The sequence below is a fragment of the Ochotona princeps genome, chromosome 11 (genome assembly GCF_030435755.1).
Source record: "Ochotona princeps isolate mOchPri1 chromosome 11, mOchPri1.hap1, whole genome shotgun sequence".
Classification (NCBI taxonomy): domain Eukaryota; kingdom Metazoa; phylum Chordata; class Mammalia; order Lagomorpha; family Ochotonidae; genus Ochotona; species Ochotona princeps.
Window position 1 is genome coordinate 1693193 of NC_080842.1, and position 25879 is coordinate 1719071.

Below are 25879 nucleotides of genomic sequence, written 5' to 3' on the forward strand. Positions count from 1 at the left end.
TTTTGTTAGAAAAATCATTGCGAGAGGCAATGATTGCTGTTGTTAGCGTAACCACAGGCCGCTTCACCTCTTCTTTTTCTAATACTGCAGTTAACCCAGTGTGGCTGCAACTCACCCTCCCCCTTGCCAGCACATATATCACACAAAAGATCCATGGAATTCATATACTCAGATGCTCAGATATATACACCAGGAGCTAATATGAAGTCATGATACTCTCCCAGTTTTGCCTAAGACTCTCACTATCATATCATGTGAAAGCTTCGTTGAGACCCCTGCATCAGCGCTGATTGCAGAGAGAAGAGCTATAATGAGCACATTCATTTTGTGAGCGCTCTGTCTTGGCAGATTGTACCTCAGGCCTTTAGAATGGCATGCTGTATGTCTGCCTCACATTCCCAGATGAAGTCCACCAGTTTCCTGGCAACCAGTTTAGACTCAAATTCCATGGGGCACACCGATCTGTTTTCTTGTCAGAACCATAAATTAAATCACACTTCCCTGTGCAGAGACAGGATGTTCCATGCAGATATACACAGGCACAACAGCCTGCAGGGTTAGGTGAGCTAATGTGAAGGTCTCTCCTCACTTTTCCATGATGTCAGCCCCTCATCCACAGTGATAACGCATTCTCCTTTCTAGTGTGGGTGCTTTCTATGGTAATGGGGTGATATACATATGCTCCACCCCAAAAAACACCTGAGACTTCTCTCTCTGTATCCCATAAGTTCTGATCTTCTGTGAATTGAGACAGAAAGGGACATTACCTAAGAAGCAAGCGCTTGTGGACTTACAACTCAATAACTTCCCTGACGCCAGATGCCACAGAATACAACAACAAAACAGCAGAGGAGAGTGAAGACCACTGTGGCATGAGCACCAGTGGCAGGGAGTATCTGGTGGCATGCTTGAGCTGCCCTGGCATTTGCGATACTCTGAGCAAAATGATGGTCATTTGGAGCAGCCTTGGCAGAGATGCTGGGAATAAACCCATGGACCTGCTCTACTCCAGAGCTCCACAGGCTGAGAGTGGAATGAAACAGGGAAGGCGACTGCCATGCTGGCATGAATATGTGGTCCTACACTGCAGTAACCTCCCTGACACCAAATATAGCAGAAACCACAAGTTAGTGAGAGATTGCCTAGATGAAAGCTGGGTTACAACCTGGGAGCGCCCAGGGCTAAGGAAAACAGATGGGGTGGCATTGACTGCAGAAACTTTGGCTGAAGCCTCTCCTGCAGTGACCAGCACAACCACACTCACCCCCCCCCAACACCCCAAATCAAACCAAATACCCAAACCCCAAACCTCATCCTAGAATAAGAACAAGAAGAAACTGCCAGTATGGAACTGGAATAACAAAATCTTCCCACAAATTTGGAAGCAGCAGAAACAACACAAAAATCTGCTTGAAGAGAATGTCTGTAGTTCTGCAAGGCCATGGGGAAAGGGAATAGAAAAACAGCAAGCAATCAAAATGAAGAAACTAATGTCCTCCCCCACCCCCAAATGAGCAAAAGAAAAATATCAATCTTAGAATTGGAGGATAAGGACATTGAGGATATCCAAGACAAGGAATAATCAGTAGAGTGCTATTTAACAACATGGTAGTGCACGTTTTTAAAACTTCATTTGTGCTGTTGATTTTGTTTTATTGCTTGTCATATAGGGGGATGTATAATAACTGTGTAAATCAGACTGTTATATCGAGATGTGCAGACACAATGCAATATACACCAGTACTTGATATTGAAGATGGACTCCCAATGAAAATGTTTATATATCTTAATAGAATGTTGGATTCTCTGCCACAGTCTGTGCCCACAATATCAGGATACACTTAAATCACAGAGTGGTGAACTTATGAAGGAGTATACTTTTGTAATCATATGGAACAAATCATTTGTGGGAGGAATTTCAGGAGGTGGCAAGGGAAACACTAGAGCCTATAGAATTGTGTCATAAAATTAAAAATAAAATAGAAGGGCTAAAAAAGATATTGTAAAAGAGAAACTCTCAAACATTGGGGACATTTCTGAAACCAAATACAGGAGGAACAATGAACCATAAACAGATTCACTCAAAAAAAAAAATACTCACTGGGACACATTGTTTTCAATCTCCTCACAGCAGAACACAAAGAAATAATACCCAGAATGGTAGCCTAGCAGCTAAAGTCCTCGCCTTACATCTGCTGGGATCCCATGTGGGCTCTGACTGTAGTCCGAGTGGCCTGGCTTCACATCTAGCTCTCTGTTTGTGGCCTGGAAAACAGTCGAGAATGGCCCAAGGCTTTGGGACCCTGCACCCGTGTGGGAGACCCAGATGAGACTCCAGGCTCTCTAGTACAGATCAGCACAGCTCCAGCTGTTGTGGCTGCTTGGAGAGTGAATCATCAAATAGATCTTCCTCTCTGTTTCTCCTCTCTGTATATTTGCTTTAAAATACAAATAAATAAATACAAAGAAATAATACTGAACCAAGCAAATAAAAGTGATCAGATAACATACTAAATTCTCAGAAACTCTTCAAGCAAGAAGAGAATGAAATGGCATTTTCCAGTCTAAAATAGAAAACCTGTCAGCTCAGAACAATCTGCCCATCAACGCTCGTGTTTCAAAATGAAATATTTCTACAGTGAAAGGAATTTATAATATGCCAACATTAATCCAGCCATAGAAACACTACTGAAAAATGTGCTGAAGGCAGAAGAATGAATGGAATTTAGCCACACTCAACAATGGCAAAGGGGAAGATCTTTCCATTAAAGCCCACAAAATAAATCAAAATTAAACAAAGAGAATTCAACCCCAAAATGACAGTACCAACTTATGTCCTATCAGTATTAACCCTGAACACAAATGGCTTGAAGTCATCAATCAAATTATATAGATGAACAGAATGGATCAAAAAATAGCACCACTCTGTGTTGCTTCTAAGAAACACGATTAATCAACAAAGATACACATAAGCTGAAAGTGAAAGGATGGAAAAGTATATTTCACAGCACCAGAAAGGAAAAAGAGCCAGTGGAGCCAGCCTAACATCCGATTATATAGACTTCACTATGGAACACATTAAAAGAGATGAAGTGGGACACTGGATAGTGGACAAGGGATCCATCCACCAAGAAGAAATAGTTAAAAAAAAATGTATACACATCAAATATTAGGCACCTACCTACATGAAGCAATTATTAATGGACACACAGAAATACAGGTTCTAATATAGTAAGAATGGGAACCTTAGCTCCCCTTTAACCTCAATGGACCAATCAATGGAAAAGACTCTTAAGAATAGACAATAGAATAAATATATTGAATTGATATTTCATCCCATGGATACTGAGTATACATTTTTTGTCATCTGTACATGGAATTGTCTCCAAGATGGATTATCTTATAGGTCACAAAACAAGCCTCAACAATTTTATTAATTGAAATAATCCCTTGCGTTTTCTGAGACCACCATGGATGGAAAATAGAGATCAGTAATTCAAAATAACCCAGAAAATCTGTAAATCTTTTGAAATTGAACAACATGTTCTATCAAAGAAGAAGTCAAAAGTTATGTTGAAACCAATAAACTCTGACACAATATACCAAAGCCTGTGTGATGCTGCCAAGGCAGTGTTAAAGGGCAAATTGATCACAATCAGTGTCTATAGTGGGAAATAAGAAAGGCACTAGGTAAATGACCTAAGAACACACTTGAAGAAACCAGGAAGACTACAGAGAAATAGGGCCCAGCATGGAAGCCTAGCAGCTAAAGTCCTTGCCTTGTATGCACTGGGATCCCTTCTGGTACCAGTTCTAATTTGGCAGCCCTGCTTCCCATCCTGCTCCCTGCCTATGGCCTGGGAAAGCAATCAAGGGTGACACAAAGCCTTTGGATCCTGCATCCGCATGGGAGACCTGGAAGAGGCTCCAGGCTCATGGCTTCGGATTGGCACAGCTCCAGCCATCACAGCCTCTTGGGGTGTGAATCAACGGATGTAAGATCTTGCTCTCTGTCTTTCTTCTTGTCTGTATATCTGACTTTCCAATAAAAATGAAGTAAATCTTAAAAACAAATTGAGAGAAATATACCAAAGACAGATCACAAAACAATGCACAAAGTCAATAAAAGAGTTGGTTCTTTGAGAAAATAAACAGGATAACCCATTTGCCAAGCTAATGAAAAAACGAGAAAACAAGAATCAATTGAATAAAAATGAAAAAGAAAACATATTAGCAGATATCACAGACATATAGAGAATAAATCAAAATTACAGCAAGCAACTATATCCCAACACATCAGTAGATTTTCAAGAGATGGATAGATTCCTAGACATATACTATCTACCAAAACTGAGTCATGAGGCAACAGAAAATAATAAACATAACCTAGATGAAGATTGAATCAGTGATTAACATCCATCCAACAAAGTAAAACTCAGGACCAGACAGCTTTACTGCAAGAAGACAGCGATGTTCACAATTGCACTGTTAGACAACATAGTACTGTAATTCTCAGGACAGATATAGACAAAAAAAGACATTAAAGAAATTCGAATTGTCCTTGATTGCCAACGGTATGATTCTATACATAGCAGAACCGTAACATCCAGTAAACAGACTGCTAGAATTTGCAAGGGTTTTGTAAACTGGCAGCATATTAAAAAATGAAAGCAAATTAATGGCCCTGGTGTACACAATCAACTCCAGGGCTGAAAAAGAGCCAGTCAGTGTGGTCTCATTAAAAATAGCACAAAAGACACAACAATACTCTGTAATGAACCACACTACAGATGTAGAAGCTATCAGGACAATTTTAAAACAATGAAAAAAAAATAGAAGACTTTTGAAAAATGGAGACATAGACCTTGTTCCTTTCACCTTATACAAGGATCATATCTCAATGGACAAAGGATCTAAACCTGCACCCAGAAAACATAAAGCCATTAGAAGTAAATGTAGTAAACACACTACAAGATATAGTCGTAGACAAGGCCTTCCTAGAAGAATCATCAAAGCACAGGCAGCCGAGCCCAAAATAAAGAAATGGGGTTACATCAAACTAAGGAAGTTCTGTACAGCCAAGGAAACACTCTACAAAGTAAAAACAAAATAAAATAAAATGAATCAAAACAAAACCAAAAAACAGCAAAGCGGAGAATATCTTTGCATAGTATACAACAGATAAAATGCTAATATCCAGGATGTACAAACAACTCCAGAAACACAATAACAACAATACCAAGAAACCAGTTAAGAAATGGGCAAAGGAGCCTGTATGGTGGCCTAGTGGCTAAAGTCTTCACCTTGAACATGCTGGGGTCCTATATGGGCGCCGGTTCCTACCCTGGCAGCCCTGCTCCCCATCCAGCTCCATGCTTGTGGCCTGGGAAAGCAGTCGAAGATGGTTCAGAGCCTTGGGAGCCTGCACACCATGGGATACTTGGAAGAAGTTCCTAGCTCCTGGCTTCAGATCGGTGCAGCTCTGTCCATTGAGGTCACTTGGGAAGTGAATTAGTGAATGGAAGATCTTCCTCTCTCTGCTTCTCTCTGTCTATCTGATTTTGCAGTTATTGTGTTGCCGGTGCTGTGCCGATCCAGAGCCAGGGGCCAGGAACTTCCTCCAAGTCTCCCACGGAGAGACTTTAGGGCTTTAGGGCATCCTCAACTGCTTTCCCAGGCCACAAGCAGTGGAGCTGCCTGGACCAGAACCTGAGCCCATATGGGATCCCGATGCGTTCAAGGCGAGGACTTTAACAGCTAGGCCATGCCTCCGGGCCCGAGCAGATATTTTTCAAAGGAGCAAATTCAAATGGTTAACTGAATGGATAAGTATTCAAGCTCGCAGGAAATAAATGAAATACAAATAAAAATCACACTGACGTTTTGCTCCATCTCTATGAGAATGGACTACATACTGAAAGCTAGAAACAACACATGCTGTTTGGAATGCAGGGCAAAAGGTGCTCTGCTCCACTTCTGGAGGGACAGTAGACTGGTGCTGCCACTAAGGATATTGGTTTGAATAATCAGAAAACTGAAAATTCAACTCCCATATGACACAGAAATCCCACTCCTGGGAATGTATTCAAAAGAGCTTATACATTCACACGAAAAAGCAGCCTGGACTTGTATATTCATTGCAGCACAATCAACATGGCAACAAGCTAGATACTGTTAACCATTTGAATTTGAATTTGCTCCTTTAAAAACTGCTCATATTGGAAGTAGTAAATTAGTTTGGTAAGATTTCAGGATATTAAATTAACACAAACTTCAGTAGTCTTTGCATATGCAAACAATCCCATGGCGGAGAAAAAAAAATTGTAAGATCAATGTCTTTTACAATAACTGAAAACATAAAATGCATTGGAATAAATTTGTCCAAGGATATGAGGGACATCTATGATGAAAGCTAAAAAAAAAATTATAAAGAGAGAAATTAACACACCAAACCATGGAAAAGTCTTCCATGTTTATGGATTGGTTTGTTTAATGTCAACAAAATGCCTATATCACAGAAAGCAATCTGCAGATTTAATGTAATCACTTTCAAAATAATGAGGATATTCTCAGATGTAGAAGCAAACTTATGTTTGCATTTTAATGCAAATTCAAGTGACTCAAAAAAGCAACCTTAATTAGAAACAAAGCTGGAGGCAGCACAATGCAGACTTCAAGATGTATTACAGGAAAGTTATGAACAAAACATCCTGGTACTGTCACAATAATAGACATGAACATTACTGGAACAAAATAGAACCCCAATATTAATGAAAAATAAGAAGAGCTAAGTATAGAGACATATCACATCCACTATCCTTTAATCATATGTCTAGGTATTTTACATTGTATAAAACAGGTATGAAATAAAATCCTTATACTCAAGAATTTATGCTATGTCTTCATCATGTGTCCAATGGGTCACATGTGTTTACTTGTTGTCTAATAAAAGAAATTATTTTTCTATGTGTTCTTTTATTTATGTATATTAGCTATACTTGTTGTGATTACCGGTTCCTTTTGGTAAATCATTGTTGTGGGGTGCGAGTGATATCACACCAGATATGTCTAAGGCTTATTAAGGAGTCTTGATTAACCAAGCTTGGTGATAACAGAGCCCACTAGAAATAGCGAATCACAACTGCATAAGGCAATCCAATGAATCATAACCCCAAGAGAAATTAATGATCATTACCCTCAAGTCCATCCATTAAGCTGAAGACCTATGTCCCATCTTCACCAACAATATAAGTTATCCATGCAAGGAATAGCCTGGGCACACAAAGCTGCAGGCATTCACCTTTCCCAGTATTTTCTGCCCACATTCCACTCCTGCTAGGCCTCACCTCTCCTGGAACTCCTGACAGTACACAAAATAGAAATATAAAACATCTTACCCTTGCTATCTTCATTGTCCCACCCAAGCAGTAAACAGAGGTAGAGGAATACAAACATACAGAGGCCATGCTCGGGGGATATCTGTCCCTCAAGGAACAGGGGAGGCCAAGAGTCAGAGTGCCAAAGCAATGGGAGCACATGACCAAGAGCAAGCCCCTGCTTCTCATGAGCCTTTACAGGGACTTGTGAGGGAGCAATACCCCCTCCAATGACAGGTGAGAGTCACAGGTGTGCAAGAGGAAACACCTAGGCAGTGGGGGGAAGTGACTTCCAAGCTCATGACCCTGAACTAGCTGCCTACCTCACCACAATCATACCCCTTAAATATTACGGAAAAATTTGTACATGAGGTTTCAGAAATTGGGAGACACTAGCAAGCAAATTTCTACCTCACATCCATTCAACAGAATTTTAAAGGTAACCAAAAGCAGGAGATTCATGATTACATCATGAGGTTAAAAGCACAGTGATTTTCATGAGTTATGACAGCAAGGAAAATTGGTCTACAGTTCTGCTTTTAAATTTTACCTCCTTGAGACATTTTTTTTTTTTTGCATCTTTTTCATTAATCATCACTTTTCATTAGGGGGAGATTACAGAAAATCTGATGAAGAATAATGGTTCCTTGACTTGTTCTTATATATCCAAATAGACTTGTTTTCTAATATTATCAAAAGCATTCAGTTAATGACATTTATCTGGGGTGATGCTGACACCATAGGCACTTTTACAATTCAGATAAGGGGAAAAATATGTGGGGCAAGTTCTTCAGTTTAGTTTGGTGTGTCCATGTGGTCTCCGGTCACTAAGTGTCTGTATGTAAGGCACTGTTAAGTGTTAGGGTGGTATTGCAATGTGTTGCAGGATGCTGCTGTGGCTTGCTGCATCTGCTTGACATGCAAGGTAATAGAAACGCAAAATGCCAGTATGAGCAACAGTCTGAGTAATGGTCCCAAGGCACCTTGGTAAAAAGTTTCTACAGGTTTCCAAAGAAAATGTCTCCTGATTGTAATACTCATTTTATCACCACATTTGAGTGAGGATGGTGCTGAGGGCTCCGTTATACTCAATAGTGATGGGGTAGAATTTCTCAGAGTCTATTGCTAAAATATATTGCATCAAATCTGTTTAGCAAAATATATTTATTTATGCATTAAAGAATTCATGAATCTCACAGTTCTCAAAATGAGAAGTCAAAGAATTTTATCTAGGAGGCTGAATACGAAGACAAAATGAACACAGTGCCTTATTAGATACATTAAAGAGTCAGTTTGTTTCATTCAGTGGGAATTACCAGTTAGATGCTGAATATTATCTTTTTTTCCACTGTTTACATTTGTGTTTAATTCCCTTGTGGTTCAGCCCATGGCACTAGAACTATATACAACTAATAACTTCCACAAAATGTTCAGTTCTTTTTATTTTAGTTGAGGGTTAAATTTATGATTATCAATTAAATTCAAATGATGCTATATTTAAAAAAATGAGTCCGACGTAATGTCTTAGTGGCTAAGGTCCTCACCTTGCATGCCCAGAATCCCATATAGGCTCCGGTTAGTGTTCTGCCTACTTCCCTTCCCACCCAGCTCCTTGCCTCTTGGCAGGGAGGGCAGTGAAGGACTACACAGGGTCTTGGGGCACTGAGCCCTCTTCCCATATAGGAAACTGGGAAGAGGCTCCTGGTTCCTGGATTCGAATTGGCTCGACTCTGGCTGTTTTAACCATTTATGGAGTGAACCAGTGAATGGAAAATTTTTCTCTTTGCCTCTGCATCTTTTTCTGTATGTCTGCCTGTCTAATAAAAATAAATAATTTTATTTTTTTATAAAATAAAAAATTTAAAAAATGATGGAGTAAACTTGTGGAAAGAGGGATTATCAGTATTTTCTTAAATATGTGCATGAAATACATGAAACTAATTCTCTTTTCATATATGTTCTAAAAAGAAAATACTGTTGTGTGAGTATATACAAACCCTGAGACACAACCCAATAGTTGCTATCTTTCACAAGTATAATGAATTAATGAAATAGGCAATTTGTATTTCAAATTAATTTCAGGAAAGTATTAAAATTCATTCTACTGTATCTATCTACATTTGCCATAACTAAAACAAGTTTAAAACTTGAACTTGGTAATTATGCTTGTTTCCTTAATTAGTCTTGTCTAATGTTCTAGTTGTGTATTTCTATTTTTGATGAAGCAAGTTTTCACAAGCTATATGTATAAAAGCTCATAGGTCTGGGTAAATCTTTCATTTGTTCCTGTGGCTGCTTTAATGTAGTGTTGATAAAGTTTTTCCATTGTTTTTTCTTTAATTTTAAAATATCAATTAAGATGCTATTCATCTTGAATATTGACCTCTTGTCTTCTAGATATTACTTGAATCCATAGCATTTATCTGAATTAGATTTAAGTAGATTCTGTTAGTGTCCCTTTGTTCTAGCCATGTGGTGAATACAGAACATTGTCATGCTTGAGGCCAAACCGTATTTTATTGTGTTGTTATACAACATATTGTCATCCATTCCATGTTGATTATTTGAGCTCATCTTTTAGTGTTATGAGTTTACAGTAAACACTAAATGCTCATCTCAATACATTAGAGTATATACCCAGAGATGAGATTAGTGAATCATGTGGCAGTATGATTTTTTTGACATTTTTTAAATTAAATTTATTCATTAATTACATTGTGTTGTAATTACATAGAATCTGGGATTCTACCCCCACCCTCCCCCCATGGTGGGTTCCTCCACCTTGTTGCATAACCATAGTTCAAGTTCAGTTGAAATTCCCTCTTTGCAAGTATATGCCAAGCATAGAGTCCAACATCTTATAATCCAGTCAAGTCCAACTACTTATTGGGTAGACCCTCTCTGGTCTGAGGCCAGAGTCAGCAGAGTATCATCCCGGTCAAATAAAAGCACTAATATACCATCTGCAGCACTTAACATTGTTATGGAATTAATTGACATGGTATTGAGCAGTCAACATGTTAAAAATAAATGCGATTTCTTAACCACTTTCTGTGACCCCCCATTCACAGTTCAATTTTAGTTTATATACTACATATGACATAATATCCATAACATAACATGTTATGCTTAACATCATATCATCTTAAATTAAGGCAAACGTGGTATCTAACCTTTTGGGATTGGTTCATTTCCCTTAGCATTATGGTTTCCAGTTTGGCCCATTTGGCCACAAAGAACTGCATTTTGTTTTTTTTAATAGCTGAGTAATATTCCTTGGAGTAGATGAACCATAGCTTTCTTATCCAATCCTCGAGGAAGATCAATGGAGCAGAATAGAAACACCAGAAGGGAACCCACACAGATACAGCCAAATAATCTTTAACAAAAGGACAAACGATAATCCAGGCAAATGGGAAGGTCTGTTCAATAAATGCTGTTGGGACAACTGGTTGATAGCCTGTAGAAACAAAAAGATAGACCCACATCTCTCACCATATACTAAGATCAAATCTAAATGGATAAAAGATCTAAACCTGCATCCAGAAACCTTCAAACGTTTGGAAGAAAATGTTGGAAATATTCTGCAAGATCTAGGGGTAGGCCCTACTTCCTAAAAAGGACTCCAAAAGCAATAGAAATCAAGACCAGAATAAACAAATGGGATCTCATCAAACTAAGAAGCTTCTGCACAGCAAAGGAAACAATCAACAAAGTAAAAAAGCAGCCCACAGAATGGGAGAAGATCTTCGCGCACTACATAGGTGATAGAGGGCTAATCTCCAGAGTATACAAAGAATTGCAAAACAGCCAAAACACCAAAATAAACAAGCCACTCAAGAAATGGGCACGGGAAATGGGCAGACATTTCACAAAGGAACAATCCCAAATGGCAAATAAACATATGAAAAAATGCTCAAGCTCCCTGGCAATAAGGGAAATCCAAATTAAAACATCAATGAGATACCACCTAACGCCAGTAACGGTAGCCCACATGAAAAACACCAACACCGCTTGTTGATGAGGTTGCGGGAAAAAGGAACCCTACTCCACTGCTGGTGGGGCTGCAGATTGGTACAGCCTCTATGGCAATCAGTATGGAGAATATTCAAACAACTCAAAATCGACATACCGTATGACCCAGCTATAGCACTCCTAGGAATATATCCAAAAAACTTGTTTTACGAGAAACCAACATGCACTCCTATGTTCATAGCAGCACAATCAGTAATTGCAAAAACGTGGCAGTATGATTTGAATACAGTTTTAGAATATTCCTGATTGTTTATATGATGGACGCTTGGGTCTAGGGGCGATAGTACTGTGGTGAAATATTTCAGAGGCAGAAACTGAGGCTATTAGGGAACATTGCCCTTGGAAATGCATAATGGCCAATCCTAGAAAAGTTCATTCTCACAGGAGCATACAAGTATATGGGACGTCATCCCACATGCTTGGATTTGTATGTGAATGGCCACAGTTAAGGGAACATCTTATGGGGATGATATGGTGATGCTCTGAAAACTAAAGTACATATGAATGTGACTAGTGTGCATTGCTACACAGTAATTGTTGGCATTATTTATCTCCATTGTATTATATCTAAGGAATTTGGCATAAATCTCTGCCTTCTTACTATGCACCCAATACTCCTGTAGGTGTTAAGGACAAAGCATGAAAGAAACAGACACAAATCAATCCTTTCCATTGCTGACTGTGCAAATTTTTCTTCATTATTCCATCTTAAACTTCAATCCATCCCAGTGTCACACTGCAATTTGATAAATAATTTATATGTAGTTACATCACCAGAAATGATTTCATTCCCAACTGTGAGAGTTGGCTTATGGTCTAGTCTATTTGGGGATCCAGTATTTGCTGCTGTAAAGTTTCTGCAATGATTCTACAAAATGAAAAACTATAAGGATTCACTTAGGTAGCCTGAAAAAAGACATATTTTTGTTGCTTTAGCATTGGAATAATAATAGCAAAGGTTATAAAGTTGATCACCAGAGGCTATTAGCTTGCACAGGGCTGGGAGGCAGAACTGGAGAATGCTGAGCAAGGGACACAGCTTTTCAATTCACAATTTGTGAATCATTGCACTTAATAGTAACCACTCTTAATAGCATCTCATGCATTTCCAAATTGCAGAAAGAATTTTTTTTTCTTTGGTGCAGGGAATATTTTTGGCCTAATGATGAGATCATTATTGGAATAACAGCAGCCCTTATTTAAAGTGCATGTGTTAGAGTCTTGTATGTGATTCTTATTTCCATTTATATCAAATACAATACCTGGAATGTAGCAAATTAGGGATATAGTACTTTGGTCCTTGCTGTACTAGTGAAACATCTGAATTAAGTTCCTCAATCAAATGTCATCTACCTCAGACCCAACCATTTTAGAATTCTCCCATGTGGAAGACCTGACATAGCCCAGTTAGAATCAACCACTACCCACTAGCACACACAAAAGCCAAGGCTAGGTAACCTACTTGAAGCACAACACCACCGTATTCGTTACTGGATATGTGAAGGTTGAATATATGGTGGACAGGGTTGGTCTAGACCACAATATCCATTGATTTACATAATAGATGACGCTCTGGAAGAACTAACTGGGTGACTGCAACCACCTGTGTGTGTGAATGCTGATGTGGATGATTGACAGAATCAGACCCAGCACTGCCTGGAGCACACAGGAGTCAGGTCTGTGGACACCTCAGGAGAGGATCTGGGGAACATTACAACTGGACCACTGAACTCAAAACTACAACCATAAATAACATCATTGGGTCTGTAGTCTGATCCAATCATGAGGTGCATATGTCAGAACTGGGCCTCCTTGGTTGTTTAAGCCTGTGCTGGGGGCAGCGTGCCAAGATGCATATGGGCGACATGACAGAATACTAGGCCTACAGAGAACATCTAGTATCAAGGAGAGCAGAACAAATTGGACAACTCTCTTAGCCAAGTATTGACAGTAAGTGTCTAAGCAAATGGAAACTGTAAGGTGCTCTAAATAACTCAGTGGAACTTAGAAGGATTCCTCAACCTTGGTACAACGAAACAAACAACACCTCAGAACTATGGAATTCACTCAAGCAGTACATTTGGAACAAGCTCCACATCAGTGACCCTAGGATGATATCAACTGGAAATCCCACACAGCTGGGTGCAGATGGATTAGTCTGCTAAGAATAATGTTCTTCTGTTCTCTCCTTCCTTCCTCCAGAACAGGAAGGAAAAAAATTAAAACAATTGTCTCATCCACTTTCCTTATCCTCAACCCTTCCTACCCTAATCAGCAATCCAAATGAGTGTCCATTCTATTCAAATATGTCAATGTCTCCAAAAATAAAATTTGAAAACAAATAAACAAAATAATATAAATTCCCACTGCCACCATCTTGGTAGGCAAAGCTACGTGAGGAATGAATCCTGAGCGACATTCAATGACAAAGCTACTGAACTTGCAGGTTTGCGAGGGGACTGAGACCTGGTAGTCAGGAAGGGAGTGGTTGGAAGATCTGTATATGTCTGATTGATTCACCAGCCCTTATGGGAATCCTGAGGCAGGCTTGTTAGTACAGAGCATCACTGACAGTCACATGACACCCCAGATGAAAGCTGTGGCTGGGGGTGGGGGGGACTGTCTAGCAGAGCTAGATCCCATTACCTGACTGAGGGTCAGAACAGGGGACAGGTCACATTAGGCAGGGATATACTAACCAGCATACGAAAAACCAGGTCTGTGGGTAGATTTGCAGGGAATAAGTGGGCCCAATCCTATAGAAATACAAGTCCCATTGGTTAGCTCAAGATTTGGAGTGGTGATGGGCTGTGAGCATGGAACCCGCCAACACTTGTGACACTGGAGGTGAGAATAGGCAGGGCAGGTCCAAGCTGCAGCACTTGCATGTGCATCCTAAAACAGGGTGTGGGGTGGATCACCCTGCAACATCATCCACCTCATACGAAGGCCAAGACAGAGCGACAGGCTATGCCAGGCATGGGCTTAGTACATGCTGGTGCATGTGAGATCTGGGTCTGGGAGCACGCCAAGTGGGGAAATCTGAGAAAATCCCCTATAGGATCATAGCTACCACTTATGAATATGTGGTCCAAACCTAGGGTTTGGGCAAGCTGGGCAAGTATCCTCATCTTTTGGCATGTGTATATGTTAATTTTGGAAGGGAGTGAACCAGGCAGGGCCGAGCAAACCTTAATCCACCGGTAAGTGCAGAAACAAGGCTGGAATGCAGATCATGCTGGAATAGAGTGTCACACCTACTGGTTTACATAAGTCTGGGAAGGGAACAGACTGAGCCAGGACAAGGTTACAACACATGCCAGCAAGAGTAAGAACTGGAGGTTGGCTATGTCTGGCCAGACTGAAGCATCTAAGGCAAAGGCTAAGACAAATGAGGAGATATTCCAGGCTGGGTCAGAGCAACCACTGTCATGTGCGAGATCTGTGGATTGGAACAGGCCTGGTTGGAGAGCAAAGGAGATGCCCTGGTTGGTTGTGATTCCCATTGGTGTGCAAGAAGGCCAATGTGGGGCTGCAAACTTTTCTGCATATAGCTGCAGCATCCCTTAGCATGTATGTTGGCTAGGTGTAGGATGCAACAGACGAGGCGAGACTCCAGAATGCCTTGGTGCTTATAAGCACTAGAGTGAGTATAGGACCAGCTAGTCTATGTCTCTGTCCCTGCTGAGCCGTGTGTGAGCAGTGTCTGAGTGGACCAGGTTTAGTTGAGATGTAGCACCCAACAGCAAGAACCAATGGGTGAAAGCCAGTTAGGAGAGGCTACTATTCCTGTGGGACAGGAATTGGTCTAAGCAGGGCTGGCTCATGGACCCACCAGTGTTTGCAAGATCTCTCAGCGGGAGAGATTTTGATGGAGGAGCTGGGGTAACTCCTCTTTTGTGACAATCACTGTGTAGGTGAATGCAAGAACCAAGCCAGGAAGCAGCCCAGACTAGGCCAAAATACAGCACCCACCAGCATGAATTTGGTGCAGGTCAGGGGCAGGCCAAGCTGGGTCAGTTCATATCACCTGCTGTCAAATCCGAGCATCAGAACGGAGGCTGGGTCAGGCTGGGTCAAGACACAATACAGGCCATCTGCATATAGTGAAAGCTTGACTTATTCATTTCCCATTTGGATTCCTTTGATTTCTTTTTCTTGTCTTATGGCCTCAGCGAGTACCTCTAGAACTATGTTGAATAGCAGTGGAGAAAGTGGACATCCCTGTCTTGTTCCAGATCTCAGTGGGAAGGGTTCCAGTTTTTCTCCATTCAGTATGATGCTGGTATTGGGTTTTTCATATATTGCTTTGATTACATTGTGGATTTTTCCATCTATGCCTACCTTGGTTAGGGTCTTTAGCAGGAAGTGGTGTTGGATTTTGTCGAAAGTTTTTCTGCGTCTATTGGTACTATCATGTGATTCTTATTTTTCAGTTTGTTAGTGCTTTTATTTGATCAGTTTGGGCAGAGCTAAAACGTCTGATGACACATGTGAGCAGGATTAGGGAAAAGACAGGCTAGGCTGATTGTGCCTTCTGGTACATGTATAAGCCAAAATGGGCGTGGGTGGATTGGGCTTTGCTGCAGCATCAGCTGGCAGATGCTGACACAGGGGAGGGGGCAAATTCTGTCAGGCACAGGCATGGCTAGACAGAGGGTGGCACCTGCTGGCACCGGAGGTCAGTGAACACAGAATGTTGCCTTATAGTGGGGTTGGTTGGACTTTAATGCCAATCCCATTGGCATTTGTGAGAGCCAAATGGGATATGGGACAGACAGGCCCATTCAGCTATACATACTTGCAAGCATGGAATCAGGGTAGGGGGCAGGTCTGGTGAGGGTTATGGGGGGTTGCTCCAACTAGGTTGCAGCTCCTACTGATTTATGTGGGTAAGATTGGGTTGGGTTCCAACACCCTTTTGTTTGTCCAAACAGGTTTGGAAACAGAACAGATTCAGCAACTGCAACTACCAGTGTGTATGTAGGCTAATTTGAATGATGGGCTATGCCAGACACTTTATTGGCAAACACATACAAGATTCAGGTCTGGGATGGCCTCAGATTGGGTTTCTTTGGCGATTCCATACCAATTGAACCATTGGACTCAGAACCCCAATCATGGACAGAATTGCAGGTTCCATGGACTGAGTATAAGTATAGAGTGCATGTGTCAGAGCTAGGCCTCCTCAATGGCTCAGATGGAGCAGTGGACAGCATATCCAAATGTACATAGAGGATATGACAGTACATTGGAGCCTGTACAGGATCCCTGGTAACATTGCAGAGGATGGAGGACAGAACAAATTGATTAACTACTGCAACCAAGTGTTGGTAGTGAATATCTGTGCAGATGGAGACTCTAAGGTAGACCATAGCAGCCATTGAATTCTGGAGAGATTTCATCACAATTGGAGTGGTGGGATCGGCAGCAATTCAGGATTACTTGAACAATCAAAATTTCTTGAGAACTTCATGCATTGTAAATTTCTGTTTTCATCCTGTTGCTGATTTTGTATTGTGGCTTTTCATTTAAGGAAATGTGTGGTAACTGTGTAATGGATACTATCATATCCAGATGTTGGGATACAATGCAGTCTCAATCTCTACTTCCAGATCAAAGATGGACATCCAATGAAACTTTTAACCATATCTTGACAAAAGGAATCTTGACTCTCTGCCATTGTCCATGCCTGCAATGATGGATATATGGCTGTTTATGAAGCAATACAATATAGTAATAATATAAGGTAACTCAGTGGAGGGGAGGATGCTTTGGGTGGGGGTATGAGAAATATCAAGGCCTATTGCAGTGTATCATAAAATGATAATACTAATAAAATTGTAAACAAAAAGTGCTAACACATTAGCAGTAAGTCCATTAGACAGCCTTAAATACTGAGAGATTGTCATATATCCTGGTATCCTTGAATATCCATCCCAGAAAAATGAAATTAAATAGGAAAAATATAAAAATAATTTTTAGCATATGCATTGATTTCTTCACATCTGAAAGCGAATATTTTGCTTCATTCAAGTTAAGATTTTCTCCTTGTTCCTCGTTATATCTTTCTGAGTTTCCTGTGCTCAGGGACAACTGTACCAGGACTAGTGAGAACAGGTGTCAATGAAGGATAGTAAGCAGCTCTGTAATGTGTGCCTGGGAGGGCAGACCTAGCATGTCTGCTTGCACAGCAGTCGCCATCTCAGACTAGCAACATTCATATTAAACTGGAAATGATGGGCCTCCCACAGCTCAGATATGTAACTGTTTCAGAATACATCATAGAGGATGCTTGAAAGATCCACCAGAATGGACCCAAGTCTGATAGGTTGTATGCTTCTGAAGAATTAAAATGCCATTGCTTTAAAATCATGTGGTCTTGGATTCATCAAGAGGATCAGAGAACATTGTGGCTCTAATTGGGTTAAATATTCACATTTAGGCCAGTCATAACAAAGAAGTGGTTGGTGGGTATAAATGGTAGAATGTAGTTTCTTTAATTGTGAGTGTGTGAAATAATGGGTGGAGTGAAATTGACACAAGATACTGAGGGAGACGTGTTATGGCACAGAATAGAGGGTATGACATCTACAATATATTATTTTGACCTTGACCCTCTGTGCTGCTGAAATGAATGGTACCCTTTCTTTCTTCTGGAAATGAACTTGTCCTGGAGTGTAACAAAGTGGAGGAATGCAGCTACCAATGCAGGTGCTCTGGCTCAGGGATGTGCGCCCTATTTTTTCCTGAGTTGGATTAATTGAAGGGAGAGTTTCCTGATTTCCAGCAGCTGTGTTGTTTTCCTAAGATGATGACATCACAATAGAACCAATGGGCATGCCGCTACAAGTCTCCTGGAGCAGAGGGGTATTGCTCGAGAAATCAGCTGTGGCTTGCACTTGTTCTGAAGTCAAGCTTACTTTATGCTTTTGTCTGTTGAGAAGGACTGAGAAGATGACCTGCCCAGGCAGACCTGCCTTGGAGAATTGAGGCCACAGGTGAGGAGAGTTGAACCCAGCTGCTTTCCTCCATTTTCTCCTAGAAACCAGGGAAGTTCACTTTTTCCCTGGAGTAGCTATTATTCTAAGGATGCCAAGGACAGAGCTGTCCTGTTTCTGCAGGTGAAATGACAGCTATGGGACTGGAGGGAGATAAGCTGGTGCCATTCCTTTCCTATAACCACATCTTGCGGACTCATTTCAAGACGGTTTCACACCAGAGGCTTTGCTGGGTGAGTGTCTTTCTCTTTGCCTTGCAGAGACATTTTCAAGTGCAGGTGTGCCTTGGAGTGATAAAAGATAATTTTCAGGAAAATTCTCTGCTTATGATATCAATGTCAAGTTGATGAAATGATCAATTTTATAAGTTGTAAAGTACATATGGGAAGAGGTTTGAAAAAGTATAATTATTTTTTTTACAATCTTGGAGTTGCATTCAGTTTTACTCAGTCTAACATGTTTTCAACTTAACTTATATGTTCCAATTTAGTTTTAGGTAATGAGATGGACCAAACTAATTCGATACAATTTTGTGATATTCATTTTGTTCTGCAATGTTTGAAATTCAAGATATTTCACAAAATGTTAGCAGTCTTTTACCTTAAGAATACATCAAGCATGTAAATGATTTAATTCTAAATGATAGAATTTTTAATGGGTAACTATGAGAATGTTTCAATTTCACTTCTTGTTGATAACATAATTTTCTTACCATAAAATTGCTATAAATATTGTCTTCTGTCGTTATGATATTAGTTTAGGCAGCACACATGAAAGTAAGCAGCAAAAGATCAAGCAATTTTTCTGAAAGACTGTATGACTTCCTATTTTATAACAAAAGTATATTTACAGAGAGAAGGAGAAAAAGAGACATATTACATCTCCTGAATCAATCCCGAGATGGGAACAATGGCTGGAGCTGAGATGATCCAAAGATACAAGCCAGGAGCCTGGAGCTTCTTATGGGTCTCCCAAGTGGGTACACGTTCCAAGGCTTTGGTCCTTGCTCTGCTGCTTTCCCAGCTCGTAAGAATGGAGCTGGGTGGGAAGTAAAGCAGCTGGGACATGAACTAGCGTCAATATGTGATACCTGCACTTGAGGGTAGAGGCTTAGCCAATTGATTCTTCACATTTTCCCTTCAAATGCTTCCTTAAAATAGATTAAGTTTTAGTAATCAGTTTCAAAAACTAACATTGTGTTCAGTGAATTAAGCCAATTCCAAAAGGGCAACTATCATATGTTCTCTTTGCAGTTAGGCAATCTTTATGTTCAATATAGAATCAACAGCCTTTTCACTATAGTTTTTGCTACTTCCCATGGGCTTTGATGTTTTTATTTTTATTTTTATTTCTTGAAAATGCTTTTTATTCTTATTAAATTCCCCACCTACTCATAGGTCATACAATAGTGTTGTTTTCTTCAAAAAGGTTTTGGTTTTCTTTTTTATTTCTTCAGCAACACATTGATCAATCAATAGCATGCTATTTGAGTTTGTGTGGCACATTTCCTATTTTCCTCCCTACTGTTGACTGTGTTTCATAGCTTTGCATTTAAGGTGATGCATAATGACAGTGCACTAAGGACTCTCATATCCAGATGTGAAGAGCGAATGTAGCATTTATCTCTCCTTCCAAATCTTAGACTCCCAATGTATCTGCTAAATATATTTTGACAATAGAATGATAAACTCTCTGCCATTGTCAATACCCACAATATCAGGATCAACTTAAATAACAGAATGATATGGAGGGCTTTCGGGGGGGTGCTTGGGGAATGGGGAAAGGAAATTCTGACCCTTTGAAAATGTATCGTAAAATATTAAAGTAACAAAATTAAAATTAATAAACTTGTAGTACTGATTGGAATGTTGGAATTTTTACAGAAGTGAGAGAAACAATTTATAATACATACTGAGAATTATACACACCATGGGAAATGATCACATCAACATTCTTCATTTCCTACACATGATTCAATTTGCATTTCACCTTTAAATTATTTATGTTATAAAATTTTCTATTCAAATTAAATTTAGCAGCAAGAATTTCACAACTTTCCAAAGTGTATTGTCTAATTGAGTCACAGTGGAATTCTTGTGCTTGAGAATATTTGAAATGGAATAGAAATAGGAAGCAAACATGATACTGTTATGGATAACAAGCAGCAAACTGACAGGGAGTACACATATTTGGCTGCATAGGCATAACATCTACTGATGTTTTTAAAAATATTACCAAACACAAGGTTTTAAAGTTTTGATTTTAAACTTTGTGCATTTATGGCTTAAAGAGGGTGGAATTCAGGCACCATGGACACAGCAGGCTTCACTACAGAATAGGGAACATAGTGTTTTTTTTTCTATGAATTTTTCTATGAATTCACTATTTGACATGATAGCTGGGGATGTCACATCCTTCTTGGAGCAATGCGCAGGTGATTAGCCCTTGAAACATGGTTTTATTCCTTCCTGGTGCCTATTTGATTATGACACATTTAAAATGCAATTTGAGAGCATTTCTGAGAGAATGTTTGGGTTTCCTCAGATTAACAGTTTATGTCTGTCCTGCTGTAGTGTTTGTCTCCTCCATCTCTAATGGTAATTGTCTTAGTTCATATTTTCCTCAAAGGACTTGGAAATTGGATTTTGAGATTATGAAACTTTGTTTTATTGAAATAATAAGTGACATGTTAATTTGTTTCTAATGGATGCTCACTTATTTTTTGCTTTTTCAATTTTATTGAAGAAATCCTTGCGTGGTTCTAATCATGGTGAAAAAGATGTTTATCTGACAATTCTGCACTTGATTCGATTCCATCAATAAACAATTTCAAGCTAGTGACATGTATCTCTTCATCAGAATTTTTTAAAAAGATTTATTTATTTTTATTGTAAAGTCAGGTATACAGAGAGGTGGTGAGACAGAGCGGAAACTCTTCTATCCACTGATTCACTCCCCATTTGGCTGCAATGGTCAGAGCTGAGCATATCTAAAGACAGGAACCCGGAACCCGGAGCCTCTTCCGGGTCTTCCATGCAGCTGCAAGGTCCCAAGGCTTTGAGCCATCCATGACTGCTTTCCTAGGACACAAGCAGGGAGCTGGAAGGGAAGTAGGGCAGCCGGGACACAAACTGGCACCATTATGGGATCCTAGTCCAATATCATTTAGTGAATATTACGTATCTCAAGAAATATGGCAAAATTTATGATGAAGTTAATGCTGGTGCCACCACTTAAGTAGACATTTGGGAGACTTAACTATTGGGTGGCAGGTTTTGTCCCTTTGTGTCTCTTTTTTCTCTCTTGTCTCTCTCTTGCCTTTTTTTAAGGTTTATTTATTTTTGTTGTAAAGTCAGATATACAGAGAGGAGAAGATACAGAGAGGAAGATCATCCGACTGATGATTCACTCCCCAATGAATGCAACAGCCAGTGCTTCACCAATTGAAAGCCAAGAGCCAGGAATTTTCTCCAGATCTCCCACGTGGGTGCAGGGTCCCAAATCTTTGGGCCTTCCTCTACTGCTTTCCTAGGCCACAAGCAGGGAACTGGATGGGAAGTGGGGCAACTGGGATTAGAACCAGTGCCCATATGGGATCGTGGTGCATTCAAATCAAGGTGAGGACTTTGGCTGCCATGTCACAGTGCCAGGCCCACTATCTCCTACTTTTTTTTTTTCCTTTTGAAAAATCATGTTTAAAATGTACTTACATAGAAACTGCCCCTTAAATTGTCTAACGCAAGCCCAGAGATTTCATCATTGGTCGTTTGGTTCTTGGACCACTTAATTTTGGTATTTTCTTCACCATGACCTATGATTACATAAACACTTTGGAGTTTATTATGAAAACCAGAATAAGAAGGGTGCAAATTGCACGTTCTATTTCCTGATTGTTCTCTGGGCCTTCACCTCAGTCCTAGACACCCCAGCTTGCTACTTCATGCATTGAGAACTGAGTTGCTTATTAAGATTTTTGAAACTGCATGTTGTTCATGGAAGAACGAAATTCTTATTTACAATGTGATTAACATAGGTCACCATGCCCAAACGTTTACTGTCACTTCTTTCAGGTTAAAAACAATTTATTAAAAATTCACTAATAGTTCTATTATGCCACCACCAGATTACTCACATCAAAATACAGGATAAAAATTTAGCTTTGAGGGTTACCCATATGATATATGTAGACAGCAATTAGATGAGGATAAGGCACGTTTCAAGAAAAGTCATGTAACAATTTTACATCACCTGTCAATGTTCATTCAGTTACCAGGTGTGCTTTTCTCACTATAATGTACATTAAGTTAAGCCTCTTGGAAAATGAGGACATTTGATGATGGTAGGGGCAAATCTGTTTCAGGGCATTGTGGACAATTACAGAATGAGGGATGTGAGTTAGGGATAATCCCCCAAATATTTCAGTGGTAGAAGAATAAAGGACTGAAATTCTTATCCTGTATCCTTTTGTATTTGCATTATTTTACTACATAACTAACAATGCATGAGTTAGGCCAATACAAGCCCATATCTATGTAAGAAAAATGATTGCACAGATATGTGTCATGCTTAAATATATTACTGAAATGCAATATGATCCTTCAGATATGGAAATAGTTAATCACTTTGTTAAATTTATCCTGAATCCATGTGTGATGAGGGTGAACATACATGTTTAGGGGGCAATCAGTTATCAGTTCTGATACACAAGACTTTGTGCTTTGCCAGATAAGTCTTTAAGTTGACTAACCATTTAATCAAATGTGCAATGTATCCTTTGCTGATTCATGAATATCATGTAGTTGTAGAGGAATGCTATTCTTTCGAAATTCATTCCTGAGTGTGACTTATTCAAAATTAATATGTGTGTTCAGAGTACATCAAAAATTTTAGAGAGAAAAATAAAAGTAAGATGGTTTTGTTGTTGAGCTTTAGATATGGCAAACTAGAAGCACAAAAAAGAGGTTAAACATTAATATAATGATGAAAATTTGTTATAGAAAAATAGTGGAGAAATTTTAAATTCAGAAATTTCTATTAAGCATGCAGAATTCGTTATAATAAGTGGGTAAAATAAAAATGATGATTTGTGATGGTTTTCATAGAAAGAAAAGAACATACATAATATGAGGTATGTCTTTTGTTTTATAGGAATGTAAAATGCTCTAATTATGCTGATATATACAAAATATCCAATTATGTTATCATTAAAACATGTGTATTTTTTCCAAACTAGCATAGGAATCTTAGCCAATGGCTTGTTCCTCATCTTCCACATCTTCTCAGTCAACCAGTTTCATAGACCAAAGCCCACTGATATAACCACCTGTCACCTGGCCTTTGTCCACATAGTGATGCTACTTATTACACTGTACGTATTATCTGAAGACATGTTCCAATTGTTGAATTTTTTAAATGAATTCCAATGTAAGCTTTTGTTCTACCTGAGTAGGGTGACGAGGGGTCTCTCCATCTCCACCACCTGTCTCCTGAGCATCATTCAGGTCATCACCATCAGTCCAGGCTCCTTCTGCTTGTCAAGATTTAAGCATAAACTCAAAAGTTATACTATTTTTGCTTTCTTCTGTCTTTGGTGCCTCAATCTGTCTGCCAATAGCTACGTGATCATCTACACTGTAGCTCATTCTAACAGGACCAATCTACTCAATGTCAGTAAGTACTGCTCACTCTTCTCAATGAACTCAGTCATCACGACACTACTTCTTACACTGGGATTGACACAGAGTGGCTTATTTGTAGGAATGATGCTGCTCTCCAGCATGTGCATGGTGGTTTTCTTATGTAGCCATCAGAGGAAGTCTGAGTACCTTCACAGCATGAGCATTTCCTCAAGAATCTCCCCAGTAAAACATGCCACCCGTACTGTTCTGCTGCTGGTGAGTTTCTTTGTGATTATGTACTGTTTGGATATCATGATTTCATCCTTCTCAACCACATTGTGGAAATATGAACCTGTGGTCCTGGATATCCAGAGGATGGTGCGAAATATCTATGCCACTGTCAGTCCTGTGGTGCTTATTAGTTCTAATAAAAGACTAATTGAACTTCTGCATAATGTGAATGATATGATAACAATCTTAAAATAATGACTGGTCTTGAAATGTGATTTTTGTATCCAGTAACTCATCAAAAATACAGGATTTTAGTGTAATATAAACATATAATATTTGTGTTTTAACTTTTATCTTAATATTTTCAAAATTTAGCACCTTTGATGTCTATATGCCTCTCATAATTCAAAGTTCTCCATGTGTTGAAATTCGTGCCCTTATACTTTCCTAATACCATAAAGGAAATCATTTTTTGATTGTGCTCTTATGAACCTCCTTTTGATACTTAATGCCTAAGTCTTCGTACTTGACAAAGTAACTAAATCTTAAGTTTGCATATATTAATTACATGATATTTGTTAACCATATATATGCATATTATATGTATGTATGTAATTTTAGAAGTTGTTAATCAAATTATGAAATAAATATTCATGTATCTATATCAACAGATTATTGACTAGATAAAGCAGTGAGGTGAAAAGGACATTTTGTTTTGTAGTGCAAATTATCCATTTGAAAATCCATCGCCTAAGAGATACAACATAATTCTTTACTTCTTAAAAGCAACTATGCATGGAAAATAGGAAAATATGCAAAATTAATGCTTCAGCTCTATGATCAAGGCAAAGCTAGAATCTGAGTCATGTAGACAGTCTGCACCTTAAATATGTTGTAATGATAGTTTACCTTGGTTCTGTATCTCCCCAATTCCCATGACTTCGGTTTCTTCATGGGAAAAGATTAACAAACTCTAGTGAAGACCCACCCTTAAAATTGTTGATCATTGTTTCTAAATATGAGAGGGTATGAAAGATTGTTAAATAAATGTGCCCAAATTCACCTATTCTTCCAGAGCAAATAAACAAAGTATCAACTAGAAATTTAGATTTTGGAGGATATACTCAAGAAAGAACACTAGAACCCAATGAAGGAATATGGGAAACCATGCAAATTATGAAGTTCGGGGATGGTAGTTTGGAGATAGAAACAAAAGCAAAGTCAAATTGCAACCCAGATCTATTGTGTGGGCATCCAAATTTCAGGTGATTAGGGGAAGAGAACCTCAACCAAGCACTTGTGCATAAACAACATGCATTGGCAGCCCTGGGTTCAAGAAGAATTCACAGTAGTCACTAGGGGCCCAGGAAGGCCAGCTATTTGGACCCTTCCTCTCCTCCTTAACATGTCACTCTTTTTTATTGTTATGGTCCAGGTGCACAGGTACTCATAAGCAGGCCTTCTGTGACTCCCTCCCAGATTTCCTACCAAATGTGTTCAATTTAAATGCCTGGCTCATTCCAAGCAGTAATTCTGCTCCAAGATGTCAACTTATTAGTCTGTAGTGTCTTGGGTTTGTCTACCTGTACTGTTGTCCATGTTAACCCTGCTCTCATGA

At 39.3% G+C, this 25879-nt stretch overlaps 1 protein-coding gene across 1 annotated transcript; it reads left to right on the plus strand.

The window, feature by feature from the left end:
- The first annotated feature begins 23607 nt into the window (after window positions 1-23607).
- Window positions 23608-24516, plus strand: LOC101527534 (vomeronasal type-1 receptor 90-like). Its single transcript, XM_004599710.2, has one exon. It carries the CDS (start codon window positions 23608-23610, stop codon window positions 24514-24516), a length of 909 nt encoding a protein of 302 aa, XP_004599767.2.
- The last annotated feature ends 1363 nt before the right edge of the window (window positions 24517-25879 follow it).

Coding starts and splice junctions, on each gene's coding strand:
- LOC101527534 (XM_004599710.2), top strand. CDS start 23,608: ATGTTATCATTAAAACATGTGTATTTTTTCCAAACTAGCATAGGAATC.